General features: G+C 48.8%; 1 protein-coding gene across 1 annotated transcript in view; it reads right to left on the reverse strand.

Moving 5' to 3' along the window:
- LOC139563472 (dynactin subunit 1-like) overlaps positions 1-16554 on the reverse strand; it is a 111711-nt gene that overhangs the window by 40359 nt on the left and 54798 nt on the right. The window contains exons 3-5 of the mRNA XM_071382174.1: positions 16417-16495; positions 13020-13051; positions 4976-5026 (exon numbers count right to left, since the gene is read on the reverse strand). Of these exons, the coding sequence (XP_071238275.1) occupies positions 4976-5026; positions 13020-13051; positions 16417-16495 (162 nt within the window). The remainder of the gene's footprint in view (positions 1-4975; positions 5027-13019; positions 13052-16416; positions 16496-16554) is intronic.

Genomic DNA, 16554 nt, shown 5'->3' on the forward strand with positions numbered 1-16554 from the left:
TCATGTTAAACTGCTGGTTAGGGACTCAGACAGTCAGTGTTCTATAGAGTCTCATGTTAAACTGCTGGTTAGGGACTCAGACAGTCAGTGTTCTATAGAGTCTCATGTTAAACTGCTGGTTAGGGACTCAGACAGACCGTGTTCTATAGAGTCTCATGTTAAACTGCTGGTTAGGGACTCAGACAGTCAGTGTTCTATAGAGTCTCATGTTAAACTGCTGGTTAGGGACTCAGACAGTCAGTGTTCTATAGAGTCTCATGTTAAACTGCTGGTCAGGGACTCAGACAGTCAGTGTTCTATAGAGTCTCATGTTAAACTGCTGGTTAGGGACTCAGACAGTCAGTGTTCTATAGAGTCTCATGTTAAACTGCTGGTTAGAGACTCAGACAGTCAGTGTTCTATAGAGTCTCATGTTAAACTGCTGGTTAGGGACTCAGACAGTCAGTGTTCTATAGAGTCTCATGTTAAACTGCTGGTTAGAGACTCAGACAGTCAGTGTTCTATAGAGTCTCATGTTAAACTGCTGGTTAGAGACTCAGACAGTCAGTGTTCTATAGAGTCTCATGTTAAACTGCTGGTTAGGGACTCAGACAGTCAGTGTTCTATAGAGTCTCATGTTAAACTGCTGGTTAGGGACTCAGACAGTCAGTGTTCTATAGAGTCTCATGTTAAACTGCTGGTTAGGGACTCAGACAGACCGTGTTCTATAGAGTCTCATGTTAAACTGCTGGTTAGGGACTCAGACAGACAGTTATTGGCTTCAGGTACATACTGAGATGGCCACAGACTAGAGGGCTGTTTGGGAGAGCAATATGTAAACACCAGAGAGACTGGAGTCTCTGAGCTGGCCTCTCCTGTCTGACTGGAGTCTCTGAGCTGGCCTCTCTTCTCTGACTGGAGTCTCTGAGCTGGCCTCTCCTCTCTGACTGGAGTCTCTGAGCTGGCCTCTCCTCTCTGACTGGAGTCTCTGAGCTGGCCTCTCCTCTCTGACTGGAGTCTCTGAGCTGGGCTCTCCTCTCTGACTGGAGTCTCTGAGCTGTCCTCTCCTCTCTGAGCTGGCCTCTCCTCTCTGACTGGAGTCTCTGAGCTGGCCTCTCCTCTCTGACTGGAGTCTCTGAGCTGTCCTCTCCTCTCTGACTGGAGTCTCTGAGCTGGCCTCTCCTCTCTGAGCTGGGCTCTCCTCTCTGACTGGAGTCTCTGAGCTGGGCTCTCCTCTCTGACTGGAGTCTCTGAGCTGTCCTCTCCTCTCTGACTGGAGTCTCTGAGCTGGCCTCTCCTCTCTGAGCTGGGCTCTCCTCTCTGACTGGAGTCTCTGAGCTGGCCTCTCCTCTCTGAGCTGGGCTCTCCTCTCTGACTGGAGTCTCTGAGCTGGGCTCTCCTCTCTGACTGGAGTCTCTGAGCTGGGCTCTCCTCTCTGACTGGAGTCTCTGAGCTGTCCTCTCCTCTCTGACTGGAGTCTCTGAGCTGGCCTCTCCTCTCTGAGCTGGGCTCTCCTCTCTGACTGGAGTCTCTGAGCTGTCCTCTCCTCTCTGACTGGAGTCTCTGAGCTGTCCTCTCCTCTCTGACTGGAGTCTCTGAGCTGTCCTCTCCTCTCTGACTGGAGTCTCTGAGCTGTCCTCTCCTCTCTGACTGGAGTCTCTGAGCTGTCCTCTCCTCTCTGACTGGAGTCTCTGAGCTGGCCTCTCCTCTCTGAGCTGGGCTCTCCTCTCTGACTGGAGTCTCTGAGCTGTCCTCTCCTCTCTGACTGGAGTCTCTGAGCTGTCCTCTCCTCTCTGACTGGAGTCTCTGAGCTGTCCTCTCCTCTCTGACTGGAGTCTCTGAGCTGTCCTCTCCTCTCTGAGCTGGGCTCTCCTCTCTGACTGGAGTCTCTGAGCTGTCCTCTCCTCTCTGACTGGAGTCTCTGAGCTGGCCTCTCCTCTCTGACTGGAGTCTCTGAGCTGTCCTCTCCTCTCTGACTGGAGTCTCTGAGCTGTCCTCTCCTCTCTGACTGGAGTCTCTGAGCTGTCCTCTCCTCTCTGAGCTGTCCTCTCCTCTCTGAGCTGGCCTCTCCTCTCTGAGCTGGGCTCTCCTCTCTGAGCTGGCCTCTCCTCTCTGACTGGAGTCTCTGGGTGTGCCCAGAATGTCACCCTGTTCCCTATATAGTGCACTACTGACCAGCCCTTGGCTGCTCCCCTGGTCTACATAGGGGTCATCACCCCTGGTCTAGATAGGGGTCATCACCCCTGGTCACCCCTGGTCTAGATAGGGGTCATCGCCCCTGGTCTAGATAGGGGTCATCACCCCTGGTCTAGATAGGGGTCATCACCCCTGGTCACCCCTGGTCTAGATAGGGGTCATCACCCCTGGTCTAGATAGGGGTCATCACCCCTGGTCTAGATAGGGGTCATCACCCCTGGTCACCCCTGGTCTAGATAGGGGTCATCACCCCTGGTCTAGATAGGGGTCATCACCCCTGGTCTAGATAGGGGTCATCACCCCTGGTCACCCCTGGTCTAGATAGGGGTCATCACCCCTGGTCTAGATAGGGGTCATCACCCCTGGTCTAGATAGGGGTCATCACCCCTGGTCTAGATAGGGGTCATCACCCCTGGTCACCCCTGGTCTAGATAGGGGTCATCACCCCTGGTCTAGATAGGGGCCATCACCCCTGGTCTAGATAGGGGTCATCACCCCTGGTCTAGATAGGGGTCATCACCCCTGGTCTAGATAGGGGTCATCACCGCTGGTCTAGATAGGGGTCATCACCCCTGGTCTAGATAGAGGTCATCACCCCTGGTCTAGATAGGGGTCATCACAGCTGGTCTAGATAGGGGTCATCACCCCTGGTCTAGATAGGGGTCATCACCCCTGGTCTAGATAGGGGCCATCACCCCTGGTCTAGATAGAGGTCATCACCCCTGGTCTAGATAGGGGTCATCACAGCTGGTCTAGATAGGGGTCATCACCCCTGGTCTAGATAGGGGTCATCACCCCTGGTCTAGATAGGGGTCATCACCCCTGGTCTAGATAGGGGCCATCACCCCTGGTCTAGATAGGGGTCATCACCGCTGGTCTAGATAGGGGTCATCACCGCTGGTCTAGATAGGGGTCATCACCCCTGGTCTAGATAGGGGTCATCACCCCTGGTCTAGATAGGGGTCATCACCCCTGGTCTAGATAGGGGTCATCACCCCTGGTCTAGATAGGGGCCATCACCCCTGGTCTAGATAGGGGTCATCACCCCTGGTCTAGATAGGGGTCATCACCCCTGGTCTAGATAGGGGTCGTCACCCCTGGTCTAGATAGGGGCCGTCACCCCTGGTCTAGATAGGGGCCATCACCCCTGGTCTAGATAGAGGTCATCACCCCTGGTCTAGATAGGGGTCATCACCGCTGGTCTAGATAGGGGTCATCACCCCTGGTCTAGATAGGGGCCATCACCCCTGGTCTAGATAGGGGCCATCACCCCTGGTCTAGATAGGGGTCATCACCCCTGGTCTAGATAGGGGTCATCACCCCTGGTCTAGATAGGGGTCATCACCCCTGGTCTAGATAGGGGTCATCACCCCTGGTCTAGATAGGGGCCATCACCCCTGGTCTAGATAGGGGTCATCACCGCTGGTCTAGATAGGGGTCATCACCGCTGGTCTAGATAGGGGTCATCACCCCTGGTCTAGATAGGGGTCATCACCCCTGGTCTAGATAGGGGTCATCACCCCTGGTCTAGATAGGGGTCATCACCCCTGGTCTAGATAGGGGCCATCACCCCTGGTCTAGATAGGGGTCATCACCCCTGGTCTAGATAGGGGTCATCACCCCTGGTCTAGATAGGGGTCGTCACCCCTGGTCTAGATAGGGGCCGTCACCCCTGGTCTAGATAGGGGCCATCACCCCTGGTCTAGATAGAGGTCATCACCCCTGGTCTAGATAGGGGTCATCACCACTGGTCTAGATAGGGGTCATCACCCCTGGTCTAGATAGGGGCCATCACCCCTGGTCTAGATAGGGGCCATCACCCCTGGTCTAGATAGGGGTCATCACCCCTGGTCTAGATAGGGGTCATCACCCCTGGTCTAGATAGGGGTCATCACCCCTGGTCTAGATAGGGGTCATCACCCCTGGTCTAGATAGGGGCCATCACCCCTGGTCTAGATAGGGGCCATCACCCCTGGTCTAGATAGGGGTCATCACCCCTGGTCTAGATAGGGGCCATCACCCCTGGTCTAGATAGGGGGTCATCTCCGCTACAACACTGCACCCTCTCTTATCATGACAGCCAACAGAAGCGTACTCTCTGTGTGTGTGTGTGTGTGTGTGTGTGTGTGTGTGTGTGTGTGTGTGTGTGTGTGTGTGTGTGTGTGTGTGTGTGTGTGTGTGTGTGTGTGTGTGTGTGTGTGTGTGTGTGTGTGTGTGTGTGTATAGACAGCAGTACATCACTGAGTAACACAGTACAGCCCCAGTTAACATGCTACTGGGTAAACAGCCTCCAGAGCCGACATGACAGCTGACCATGTTTGAACCAATGATGATTGAGGAGGGCAGAGAGGGACAGGGAAGGGGGATATGAGCCGTCACTCACAGGGATATGAGCCGTCACTCACAGGGATATGAGCCGTCACTCACAGGGATATGAGCCGTCACTCACAGGGATATGAGCCGTCACTCACAGGGATGAGCAGTCACTCACAGGGATGAGCCGTCACTCACAGGGATGAGGCGTCACTCACAGGGATGAGGCGTCACTCACAGGGATGAGCCGTCACTCACAGGGATGAGGCGTCACTCACAGGGATGAGCCGTCACTCACAGAAACATGCATGTACACAAAGACAGACAGGTGTGACGGGAGAACAACAATGGATGGGAGACGGGCTGGGAGAGCTAGGGGTTATGGGAAAATGGAGTTGACGCCTTGTTGCCATGCAGCTAGGCCATTCAGAGCCATGGGTACGGTTACCACGGTTACCACTTTATTATTATGACGACCGGCTGTTACCGAGGAGGTTCGAGAAGCGTGCACCACCTTTTTGGGCTTGGGTCCTCGCTGCTGTGTGGTCAGAGGGAGGAGGTGGGGGGGGGGGTGTAAAGGTGAAAGGTTAGATGTCACAGAAGTTAAAAGGTTAGAGTTCATCGGTGACATCGTTCTGGAGGTGGCGATGGGAAGTGTCAGTCAGTCAGTGATCTACCGTGGATTGAACAGGAGGTAAACAAACAAACGTTTCTACACAGACAAACACTGTTTATTGTACATAACACATCAGTGGAAATGGTCAAAACTCAGTCGCTCCCTGCTGTACAGCTCCTTCAGAAAGTCTTCACCCCCCCTTGACTTTTTCCCACATTTTGTTGTGTTACAGCCTGAATTTAAAATGGATTCAATTGGGATTTTTGGGGGGGTCACTGGCCTACACACAATACCCCATAATGTCAAAGTGGAAATATGTTTTCGGGAATGTTTACAAATTAATTTAAAAATGAAAAGCTGAAATGTCTTGAGTCAATAAGTATTCAACTCCTTTGTTATGGCAAGCATAATTAAGTTAATTTGCTTAACAAGTCACATAATAAGTTGCATGGACTCACTCTTGCAATAATAGTTTTTAACATCATTTTTGAATGACTACCTCATCTCTGTACCCCACACATACAATTATCTGTAAGGTCCCTCAGTCGAGCAGTGAATTTCAAACACAGATTCAACCACAAAGACCAGGGAGGTTTTCCAATGCCTCGCAAAGAAGGGCACCTGTTGGTAGATGGGTAAAAACAAAAAGCAGACATTGAATATTCCTTTGAGCATGGTGAAGTTATGAATTACTTTGGATGGTGAATTAATACACCCAGTCACTACAAAGATACAGGCGTCCTTCCTAACTCAGTTGCCGGAGAGGAAGGAAACTGCTCAGAGATTTCATCATGAGATCAATAGTGACTTTAAAACAGTTACAGAGTTGAGGGGCTGTGATTGGAGAAAACTGAGGATGGATCAACAACATTGTAGTTACTCCACAATACTAACCTAATTGACAGTGTGAAAAGAAGGAAGCCTGTACAGAATAAAGACTATTCCAAAAGAGGGAAGGTAGAGAGAGAAGGAAGAAGAAGAGGAGGAGCAGGAGGGAGGTGATGGTTTGTTGAGGAGGAGGAGCAGGAGGGAGGTGGTGTTCTGGTGCCTCTAGGGTAATTCAGATTGAGGACCAGGAGGGAGAAGGTGTTCTGGTGCCTCTAGGGTAATTCAGATTGAGGCCCAGGAGGGAGAAGGTGTTCTGGTGTCTCTAGGGTAATTCAGATTGAGGACCAGGAGGGAGAAGGTATTCTGGTGTCTCTGGGGTAATTCAGGAAGCTGATTGAGGACCAGGAGGGAGAAGGTATTCTGGTGTCTCTGGGGTAATTCAGGAAGCTGATTGAGGACCAGGAGGGAGAAGGTATTCTAGTGCCTTTAGGGTAATTCAGATTGAGGACCAGGAGGGAGAAGGTATTCTGGTGTCTCTAGGGTAATTCAGGAAGCTGATTGAGGACCAGGAGGGAGAAGGTATTCTGGTGTCTCTAGGGTAATTCAGGAAGCTGATTGAGGACCAGGAGGGAGAAGGTGTTCTGGTGCCTCTAGGGTAATTCAGATTGAGGACCAGGAGGGAGAAGGTGTTCTGGTGTCTCTAGGGTAATTCAGATTGAGGACCAGGAGGGAGAAGGTATTCTGGTGCCTCTAGGGTAATTCAGATTGAGGACCAGGAGGGAGAAGGTATTCTGGTGCCTTCAGGGTAATTCAGATTGAGGACCAGGAGGGAGAAGGTGTTCTGGTGCCTCTGGGGTAATTCAGATTGAGGACCAGGAGGGAGAAGGTGTTCTGGTGCCTCTAGGGTAATTCAGATTGAGGACCAGGAGGGAGAAGGTATTCTGGTGCCTTTAGGGTAATTCAGATTGAGGACCAGGAGGGAGAAGGTATTCTGGTGCCTCTAGGGTAATTCAGATTGAGGACCAGGAGGGAGAAGGTATTCTGGTGCCTTCAGGGTAATTCAGATTGAGGACCAGGAGGGAGAAGGTGTTCTGGTGCCTCTGGGGTAATTCAGATTGAGGACCAGGAGGGAGAAGGTGTTCTGGTGTCTCTGGGGTAATTCAGATTGCGGACCAGGAGGGAGAAGGTATTCTGGTGCCTTTAGGGTAATTCAGATTGAGGACCAGGAGGGAGAAGGTATTCTGGTGCCTCTAGGGTAATTCAGATTGAGGACCAGGAGGGAGAAGGTATTCTGGTGTCTCTGGGGTAATTCAGGAAGCTGATTGAGGACGAGGAGGGAGAAGGTATTCTGGTGTCTCTAGGGTAATTCAGGAAGCTGATTGAGGACCAGGAGGGAGAAGGTGTTCTGGTGTCTCTAGGGTAATTCAGATTGCGGACCAGGAGGGAGAAGGTGTTCTGGTGCCTCTGGGGTAATTCAGATTGAGGACCAGGAGGGAGAAGGTGTTCTGGTGTCTCTAGGGTAATTCAGATTGCGGACCAGGAGGGAGAAGGTGTTCTGGTGTCTCTAGGATAATTCAGATTGAGGACCAGGAGGGAGAAGGTATTCTGGTGTCTCTAGGATAATTCAGATTGAGGACCTTACTGTATAACTGATGATTTTGTTTGTTTTTGATGACCGTGTTTTCTTTCTGATTACATTTTTTATTTTATTTGTTTATTTCTGTAATTTCAGTAGTTCAGGGCTCACCTGTACAGAGCCTTCGGAAAAGTATTCAGACCCCTTGACTTTTTCCACATTTTGTTACATTACAGCCTTATTCTATTCTTATTCATAATACCCCATAATGACAAAGCGAAAACAGGTTTTTAGATATTTAATAATGTTATAAAAAAAATATAAAAAAAATACTGTAACGTCCTGACCAGAGTTGTTATGTGTTTTGCTTGTTTAGTGTTGGTCAGGACGTGAGCTGGGTGGGAATTCTATGTTGTGTGTCTAGTTTGTCTGTTTCTGTGTCCAGCCTAATATGGTTCTCAATCAGAGGCAGCTGTCAATTGTTGTCCCTGATTGAGAATCATATATAGGAGGCTTGTTTTGTGTTGGGATTTTGTGGGTGATTGTTTCCTGTCTCTGTGTTTTGTCTGCACCAGATAGGGCTGTCTCGGTTTTCACATTTGTTATTTTGTTACTTGTATTAGTGTTACTGTTTATTCGTCTATTAAACATGTTTAACACTAGCCGCGCTGCATTTTGGTCCTCTCCTTCATCCCAGGAAGAAAACCGTTACAAATACCTTATTTACATAAGTATTCAGACCCTTTGCTATGAGACTTGAAATTGAGCTCAGGTGCGTTCTGTTTCCATTGATCATCCTTGTGATGTTTCTACAACTTGATTGGAGTCCACCTGTGGTAAATTCAATTAATTGGACATGATTTGGAAAAGGCACACACCTGTCTGTATAAGGTCCCACAGTTGACAGTGCATGTCAGAGCAAAAACCAAGCCATGAGGTCGAAGGAATGTCCGTAGAGCTCAGAGACAGGATTGTATAGAGATACAGATCTGGGGAAGGGTACCAAAACATTTCTGCAGCATTGAAGGTCCCTAAGAACACAGTGGCCTCCATCGTTCTTAAATGGAAGATGGGAGAACCTTCCAGAAGGACAACCATCTCTGCAGCACTCCACGAATCAGGCCTTTATGGTTAAAGGGACAGACGGAAGCCACATCTCAGTAAAAGGCACATGACAGCCCGCTTGGAGTTTGCCAAAAGGCACCTAAAGACGCTCAGACCATGAGAAACAGGATTCTCTGCTCTGATTAAACCAAGATTGAACTCTAGTTTGAATGCCAAGCGTCACGCCTGGAGGAAACCTGGCAGCATCCCTACGGTGAAGCCTGGTGGTGGCAGCATCATGCTGTGGGGATGTTTTTCAGTGGCAGGGACTGGGAGACTAGTCAGGATTGAGGGAAAGATGAACGGAGCAAAGTACAGAGAAATCCTTGATGAAAACCTGCTCCAGAGCCCTCAGGACCTCAGACTGAGGCGAAGGTTCACTTTCCAACAGGACAACGACCCTAAACACACAGCCAAGACAATGCAGGAGTGGCTTCGAGACAGTCTCTGAATCTCCTTGAGAAGCCCAGCCAGAGCCTGGACTTGAACCCGATCGAACATGTCTGGAGAGACCTGAAAATAGCTGTGCAGCGACACTCCCCATCCAACCTGACAGAGCTTTAGAGGATCTGCAGAGAAGAATGGGAGAAACTCCCCAAATACAGGTGTGCCAAGCTTGTAGCATCATACCCAAGAAGACTAGAGGCTGTAATCGCTGATTCAACAAAGTACTGAGTAAAGGGTCTGAAAACTTATGTAAATGTGTTTTTTCAGTTTTTTATTTGTAATGAATTAGTAAACATTTCTAAAAACCTGTTTTTGCTTCGTCATTATGTGGTATTGTGTGTAGATTGATGAGTGGAGGGGATTTTATTTTTTAACAGTAAGGCTGTAACGTAACAAAACAATGGAAAAAGTCACAGGGTCTGAATACTTTCTGAAGGCTCTATATAAGAGCCCAAGGTCTCAGTACGACTCCCTGACAAAATAAAGATATAGTCTACTAGCCTACTAGTCTACTAGCCTACTAGTCTACTAACCTACTAGTCTCTAGTCTACTAGCCTCTAGTCTCTAGTCTCTAGTCTATATAAGAGCCCAAGGTCTCAGTACGACTCCCTGACAAAATAAAGATATAGTCTACTAGCCTACTAGTCTACTAACCTACTAGTCAAATAGCCTACTAGTCTCTAGTCTACTAGCCTACTAGTCTACGAACCTACTAGTCAAATAGCCTACTAGTCTCTAGTCTACTAGTCTACTAGCCTACTAGTCTCTAGTCTACTAGTCTACTAGTCTCTAGTCTACTAGCCTACTAGTCTCTAGTCTACTAGCCTACTAGCCTACTAGCCTACTAGCCTACTAGCCTACTAGTCTCTAGTCTACCAGCCTACTAGTCTCTAGTCTACTAGCCTACTAGTCTCTAGTCTACTAGCCTACTAGTCTACTAGCCTACTAGTCTCTAGTCTACTAGCCTACTAGTCTCTAGTCTACTAGCCTACTAGCCTACTAGCCTACTAGCCTACTAGCCTACTAGTCTCTAGTCTACTAGCCTACTAGTCTCTAGTCTACTAGCCTACTAGTCTACTAGCCTACTAGTCTCTAGTATACTAGCCTACTAGTCTCTAGTCTACTAACCTACTAGTCTACTAGCCTACTAGTCTCTAGTCTACTAGCCTACTAGTCTACTAGCCTACTAGTCTCTAGTCTACTAGCCTACTAGCATACTAGTCTCTAGTCTACTAGCCTACTAGCCTACTAGTCTACTAGTCTACTAGCCTACTAGTCTACTAGCCTACTAGTCTACTAGCCTACTAGTCTCTAGTCTACTAGCCTACTAGTCTCTAGTCTACTAGCCTACTAGTCTCTAGTCTACTAGTCTACCAGCCTACTAGTCTCTAGTCTACTAGTCTACTAGCCTACTAGTCTCTAGTCTACTAGTCTACTAGCCTACTAGTCTACCAGCCTACTAGTCTCTAGTCTACTAGTCTACTAGCCTACTAGTCTCTAGTCTACTAGTCTACTAGCCTACTAGTCTACCAGCCTACTAGTCTCTAGTCTACTAGCCTACTAGCCTCTAGTCTACTAGTCTCTAGTCTATTAGCCTACTAGGCTACCAGTCTACTAGTCTCTAGTCTACTAGCCTACTAGGCTACCAGTCTACTAGTCTCTAGTCTACTAGCCTACTAGTCTACCAGCCTACTAGTCTCTAGTCTACTAGCCTACTAGCCTCTAGTCTACTAGTCTCTAGTCTATTAGCCTACTAGGCTACCAGTCTACTAGTCTCTAGTATACTAGTCTACAAGCCTACTAGTCTCTAGTCTACTAGTCTCTACTCTACTAGCCTACTAGTCTACTAGTCTACCAGCCTACTAGCCTCTAGTCTACTAGTCTCTAGTCTACTAATCTCTAGTCTACTAGTCTACTAGCCTACTAGTCTCTAGTCTACTAGTCTCTACTCTACTAGTCTACTAGTCTCTAGACTACTAGTCTACTAGTCTACTAGTCTCTAGTCCACTAGTCTCTAGTCTACTAGCCTACCAGTCCCTAGTCTACTAGCCTACTAGTCTACTAGTATACTAGCCTCTAGTCTACTAGTCCACTAGTCTCTAGTCTACTAATCTCTAGTCTACTAGTCTCTAGTCTACTAGTCTACTAGTCTACTAGTCTACTAGTCTCTAGACTACTAGTCTACTAGTCTCTAGTCCACTAGTCTCTAGTCTACTAGTCTACTAGTCTCTACTCTACTAGCCTACTAGTCTACTAGTCTCTAGACTACTAGTCTACTAGTCTCTAGTCCACTAGTCTCTAGTCTACTAGCCTACCAGTCCCTAGTCTACTAGCCTACTAGTCTACTAGTATACTAGCCTCTAGTCTACTAGTCTACTAGCCTACTAGTCTACTAGTCTCTAGTCTACTAGCCTCTAGTCTACTAGCCTACTAGTCTACTAGTCTCTAGTCTACTAGCCTACTAGTCTACTAGTCTCTAGTCTACTAGTCTCTAGTCTACTAGCCTACTAGTCTACTAGCCTCTAGTCTACTAGTCTACCAGTCTACTAAACTACTAGTCTACTAGCCTACTAGTCTACTAGCATACTAGTCTACTAGCCTACTAGTCTACTAGTCTCTAGTCTACTAGCCTACTAGTCTACTAGTCTACTAGTCTACTAGTCTACTAGCCTACTAGTCTACTAGCCTACTAGTCTACTAGTCTACTAGTCTACTAGTCTACTAGTCTACTAGTCTCTAGTCTACTAGCCTACTAGTCTACTAGTCTACTAGTCTACTAGTCTACTAACCTACTAGTCTCTAGTCCACTAGTCTCTAGTCTACTAGCCTACTAGTCTCTAGTCTACTAGCCTACTAGTCTCTAGTCTACTAGTCTCTAGTCTACTAGTCTACTAGTCTCTAGTCTACTAGCCTACTAGCCTACTAGTCTCTAGTCTACTCTACTAGTCCACTAGTCTCTAGTCGACTAGTCTACTAGTCTACTAGTCTCTAGTCTACTAGCCTACTAGTCTACTAGCCTACTATTCTCTAGTCTACTAGCCTACTAGTCTACTAGCCTACTATTCTCTAGTCTAGTCTACTAGTCTACTAGCTCTGAAGAGTGTCTGTCTTCACGCCAGTCACCATTCCCACCCGTGTCTCTGTCTGAATTTTGAGACCTGAGAGGGGGATCAGGAGAGAGGAGAGAGAGATGGAAGAGGGGGAGGAAGAGAGGAGGAGTCAAAGGTAGGAGAGAGGAGGTAGAGGGAGAGCAGGCAGGAGGAGAGAGATGGGGAAGAGGGGGAGGAAGAGATGAGGAAGAGAGAAGAGGAAGAAGGGGAGCAGGGGAGAGGAGGAAGAGGGGGAAGTAAAGACGCAGAGTTAGGTGAACTAGGTCTACAGAGACAGACAGACAGGAAGTGTCATGGCCACCATGACTCAGCAGCAGCACGCTGAGCGGAAATGTCTGACTGGGGCCACATCTACTTCAGTGTGAATAACTGCTGCCATCTACTGGTCAGAACAGGGATTTCATCTCCTCATGTTACCTCTGTCTGCTGCAGGGGAAAAAACTCCCTGGAGAGGAAAAAGAGAGCGAGAGAAAGACAGCGAGAGAGAGAGAAAGAGAGAGAGAGAGAGAGAGAGAGAGGAGAAAGAGAGAGGAGAAAGAGAGAGAGAGAGAGAGAGGAGAAAGAGAGAAAGAGAGAGAGAGAGAGAGAGAGAGAGAGAGAGAGAGAGAGAGAGAGAGAGAGAGAGAGAGAGAGAGAGAGAGAGAGGAGAAAGAGAGACAGAGAGAGAGAGGAGAAAGAGAGAAAGAGAGAGAGAGAGAGAGAGAGAGAGAGAGAGAGAGAGAGAGAGAGAGAGAGAGAGAGAGAGAGAGAGAGAGAGAGAGAGAGGAGAAAGAGAGACAGAGAGACAGAGGGCAAGAGAGAGCTGGCCCTGGTCCTGTCTTCCCGTCTGTAACTGTCTGTCTTACTCACCAGTTTAGTGGACTTGAGTGTTTCCAGGATCTCTGAGGAGAGAGAAAGAGACAGAAAGTGATTTAGTGAGAGAGAGAGAGATAAAGATATAGTCTTTAGGCCAATATCCACGAATAATAAAAACATCTAAAATACAGTGACCCCCTCTCATATCACTACCCAGCCCTGCAATGCCAAGAGCTGAGCAAAGAAAAGAGTCCCCTCATCCAGCTGGTCCTGGGGCTGAGTTCACTAACCTGTTCTACTAACACACTGAAGCCTCAGTCCCCTCATCCAGCTGGTCCTGGGGCTGAGTTCACTAACCTGTTCTACTAACACACTGAAGCCTCAGGACCCTCATCCAGCTGGTCCTGGGGCTGAGTTCACTAACCTGTTCTACTAACACACTGAAGCCTCAGTCCCCTCATCCAGCTGGTCCTGGGGCTGAGTTCACTAACCTGTTCTACTAACACACTGAAGCCTCAGTCCCCTCATCCAGCTGGTCCTGGGGCTGAGTTCACTAACCTGTTCTACTAACACACTGAAGCCTCAGTCCCCTCATCCAGCTGGTCCTGGGGCTGAGTTCACTAACCTGTTCTACTAACACACTGAAGCCTCAGTCCCCTCATCCAGCTGGTCCTGGGGCTGAGTTCACTAACCTGTTCTACTAACACACTGAAGCCTCAGTCCCCTCATCCAGCTGGTCCTGGGGCTGAGTTCACTAACCTGTTCTACTAACACACTGAAGCCTCAGTCCCCTCATCCAGCTGGTCCTGGGGCTGAGTTCACTAACCTGTTCTACTAACACACTGAAGCCTCAGTCCCCTCATCCAGCTGGTCCTGGGGCTGAGTTCACAAACCTGTTCTACTAACACACTGAAGCCTCAGTCCCCTCATCCAGCTGGTCCTGGGGCTGAGTTCACTAACCTGTTCTACTAACACACTGAAGCCTCAGTCCCCTCATCCAGCTGGTCCTGGGGCTGAGTTCACTAACCTGTTCTACTAACACACTGAAGCCTCAGTCCCCTCATCCAGCTGGTCCTGGGGCTGAGTTCACTAACCTGTTCTACTAACACACTGAAGCCTCAGTCCCCTCATCCAGCTGGTCCTGGGGCTGAGTTCACTAACCTGTTCTACTAACACACTGAAGCCTCAGTCCCCTCATCCAGCTGGTCCTGGGGCTGAGTTCACTAACCTGTTCTACTAACACACTGAAGCCTCAGTCCCCTCATCCAGCTGGTCCTGGGGCTGAGTTCACTAACCTGTTCTACTAACACACTGAAGCCTCAGTCCCCTCATCCAGCTGGTCCTGGGGCTGAGTTCACTAACCTGTTCTACTAACACACTGAAGCCTCAGTCCCCTCATCCAGCTGGTCCTGGGGCTGAGTTCACCAACCTGTTCTACTAACACACTGAAGCCTCAGGACCAGAACATACAATCAATCAGGATAAACCAAATTACAACACAGTCAAAACAAAACTATATTGTTTATTGGGAAACACAAGCACAAACACAAAGCAAAATGCAGTGCTATCTGGCCCTAAATCGACAGTACACGGTGACTAAATATTTGACCATGGTTACTGATCAAAACCTTAGAAAAACCTTGACAGAGTACAGGCTCAGTGAGCACAGCCTTGCCATTGAGAAGGGTAGACACAGGAAAACCTGGCTCCCTGTAGAGGAAAGGCTGTGCAACCACTGCACAACAGCAGAACCTGAGACGGAGCTGCATTTCCTGACAAAATGTAAAAAATATAAAACAATTAGAGAGTGTCATTTCCCCAAATGTTAAACCCTTATTCAAGGTTTCAAAGACCTCTCTGATGAGGATAGGCTACCCATCCTGTTGGGGGAGGACGCAGAGAGCTGTGGGTTGGCAGCGCACTACATTGCTGCCTGCCATAAGATGAGGGACAGTGTCTGACATACCACTCAACCTGCACATGTCCTCTACTGTATGTTTATTGTTATTGGTCAATGTATGGTTATTTTGACCCCTGGTTATTGTTGCTACTGATTGTCCCGTTGACAATTTTGATGCTCATTTTTATATTGTAAATATCCAAAATAAGCTTTGGCAATATGTACATTGTTACGTCATGCCAATAAAGCGAATTGAATTGAATTGAGAGAGAGACGAGAGAGAAACAGAGATTCCCTGAATCTGAGTATGGAGCCCTATTCCCTATATAGTGCACTACTGTTGACCAGGGCCCTATATAGTACACTACTGTTGACCAGGGCCCTATTCCCTATATAGTGCACTACTGTTGACCAGGGCCCTATTCCCTATATAGTACACTACTGTTGACCAGGGCCCTATTCCCTATATAGTACACTACTGTTGACCAGGGCCCTATTCCCTATATAGTACACTACTGTTGACCAGGACCCTATTCCCTATATAGTGCACTACTGTTGACCAGAGCCCTATTCCCTATATAGTACTCTACTGTTGACCAGGGCCCTATTCCCTATATAGTGCACTACTGTTGACCTCTCTGATCCTCAAGCCTCTCTGATCCTCAAGCCTCCCTGATCCTCAAGCCTCCCTGATCCTCAAGCCTCTCTGATCCTCAAGCCTCCCTGATCCTCAAGCCTCCCTGATCCTCAAGCCTCCCTGATCCTCAAGCCTCTCTGATCCTCAAGCCTCTCTGATCCTCAAGCCTCTCTGATCCTCAAGCCTCTCTGATCCTCAAGCCTCTCTGATCCTCAAGCCTCCCTGATCCTCAAGCCTCTCTGATCCTCAAGCCTCCCTGATCCTCAAGCCTCTCTGATCCTCAAGCCTCTCTGATCCTCAAGCCTCTCTGATCCTCAAGCCTCTCTGATCCTCAAGCCTCCCTGATCCTCAAGCCTCTCTGATCCTCAAGCCTCTCTGATCCTCAAGCCTCCCTGATCCTCAAGCCTCTCTGATCCTCAAGCCTCCCTGATCCTCAAGCCTCTCTGATCCTCAAGCCTCCCTGATCCTCAAGCCTCTCTGATCCTCAAGCCTCTCTGATCCTCAAGCCTCTCTGATCCTCAAGCCTCTCTGATCCTCAAGCCTCCCTGATCCTCAAGCCTCTCTGATCCTCAAGCCTCTCTGATCCTCAAGCCTCTCTGATCCTCAAGCCTCTCTGATCCTCAAGCCTCTCTGATCCTCAAGCCTCTCTGATCCTCAAGCCTCTCTGATCCTCAAGCCTCTCTGATCCTCAAGCCTCTCTGATCCTCAAGCCTCCCTGATCCTCAAGCCTCCCTGATCCTCAAGCCTCTCTGATCCTCAAGCCTCTCTGATCCTCAAGCCTCTCTGATCCTCAAGCCTCTCTGATCCTCAAGCCTCTCTGATCCTCAAGCCTCTCTGATCCTCAAACCTCTCTGATCCTCAAACCTCTCTGATCCTCAAGCCTCTCTGATCCTCAAGCCTCTCTGTGTCATCACCGTGTTTGGGGACCTTGTTGGAGGCCGGTTCTGGGGTGTCAGGAGAGGTGGTGTCTGCTCCATCATCAACCAGCTGGATCTGATGGAGCGAGGAGGAGAGGAGAGGAGAGGAGAGGAGAAGAGAAAAGAGGAGAGGAG

Source organism: Salvelinus alpinus, chromosome 34 (genome assembly GCF_045679555.1).
Source record: "Salvelinus alpinus chromosome 34, SLU_Salpinus.1, whole genome shotgun sequence".
In the NCBI taxonomy this organism is placed as follows: domain Eukaryota; kingdom Metazoa; phylum Chordata; class Actinopteri; order Salmoniformes; family Salmonidae; genus Salvelinus; species Salvelinus alpinus.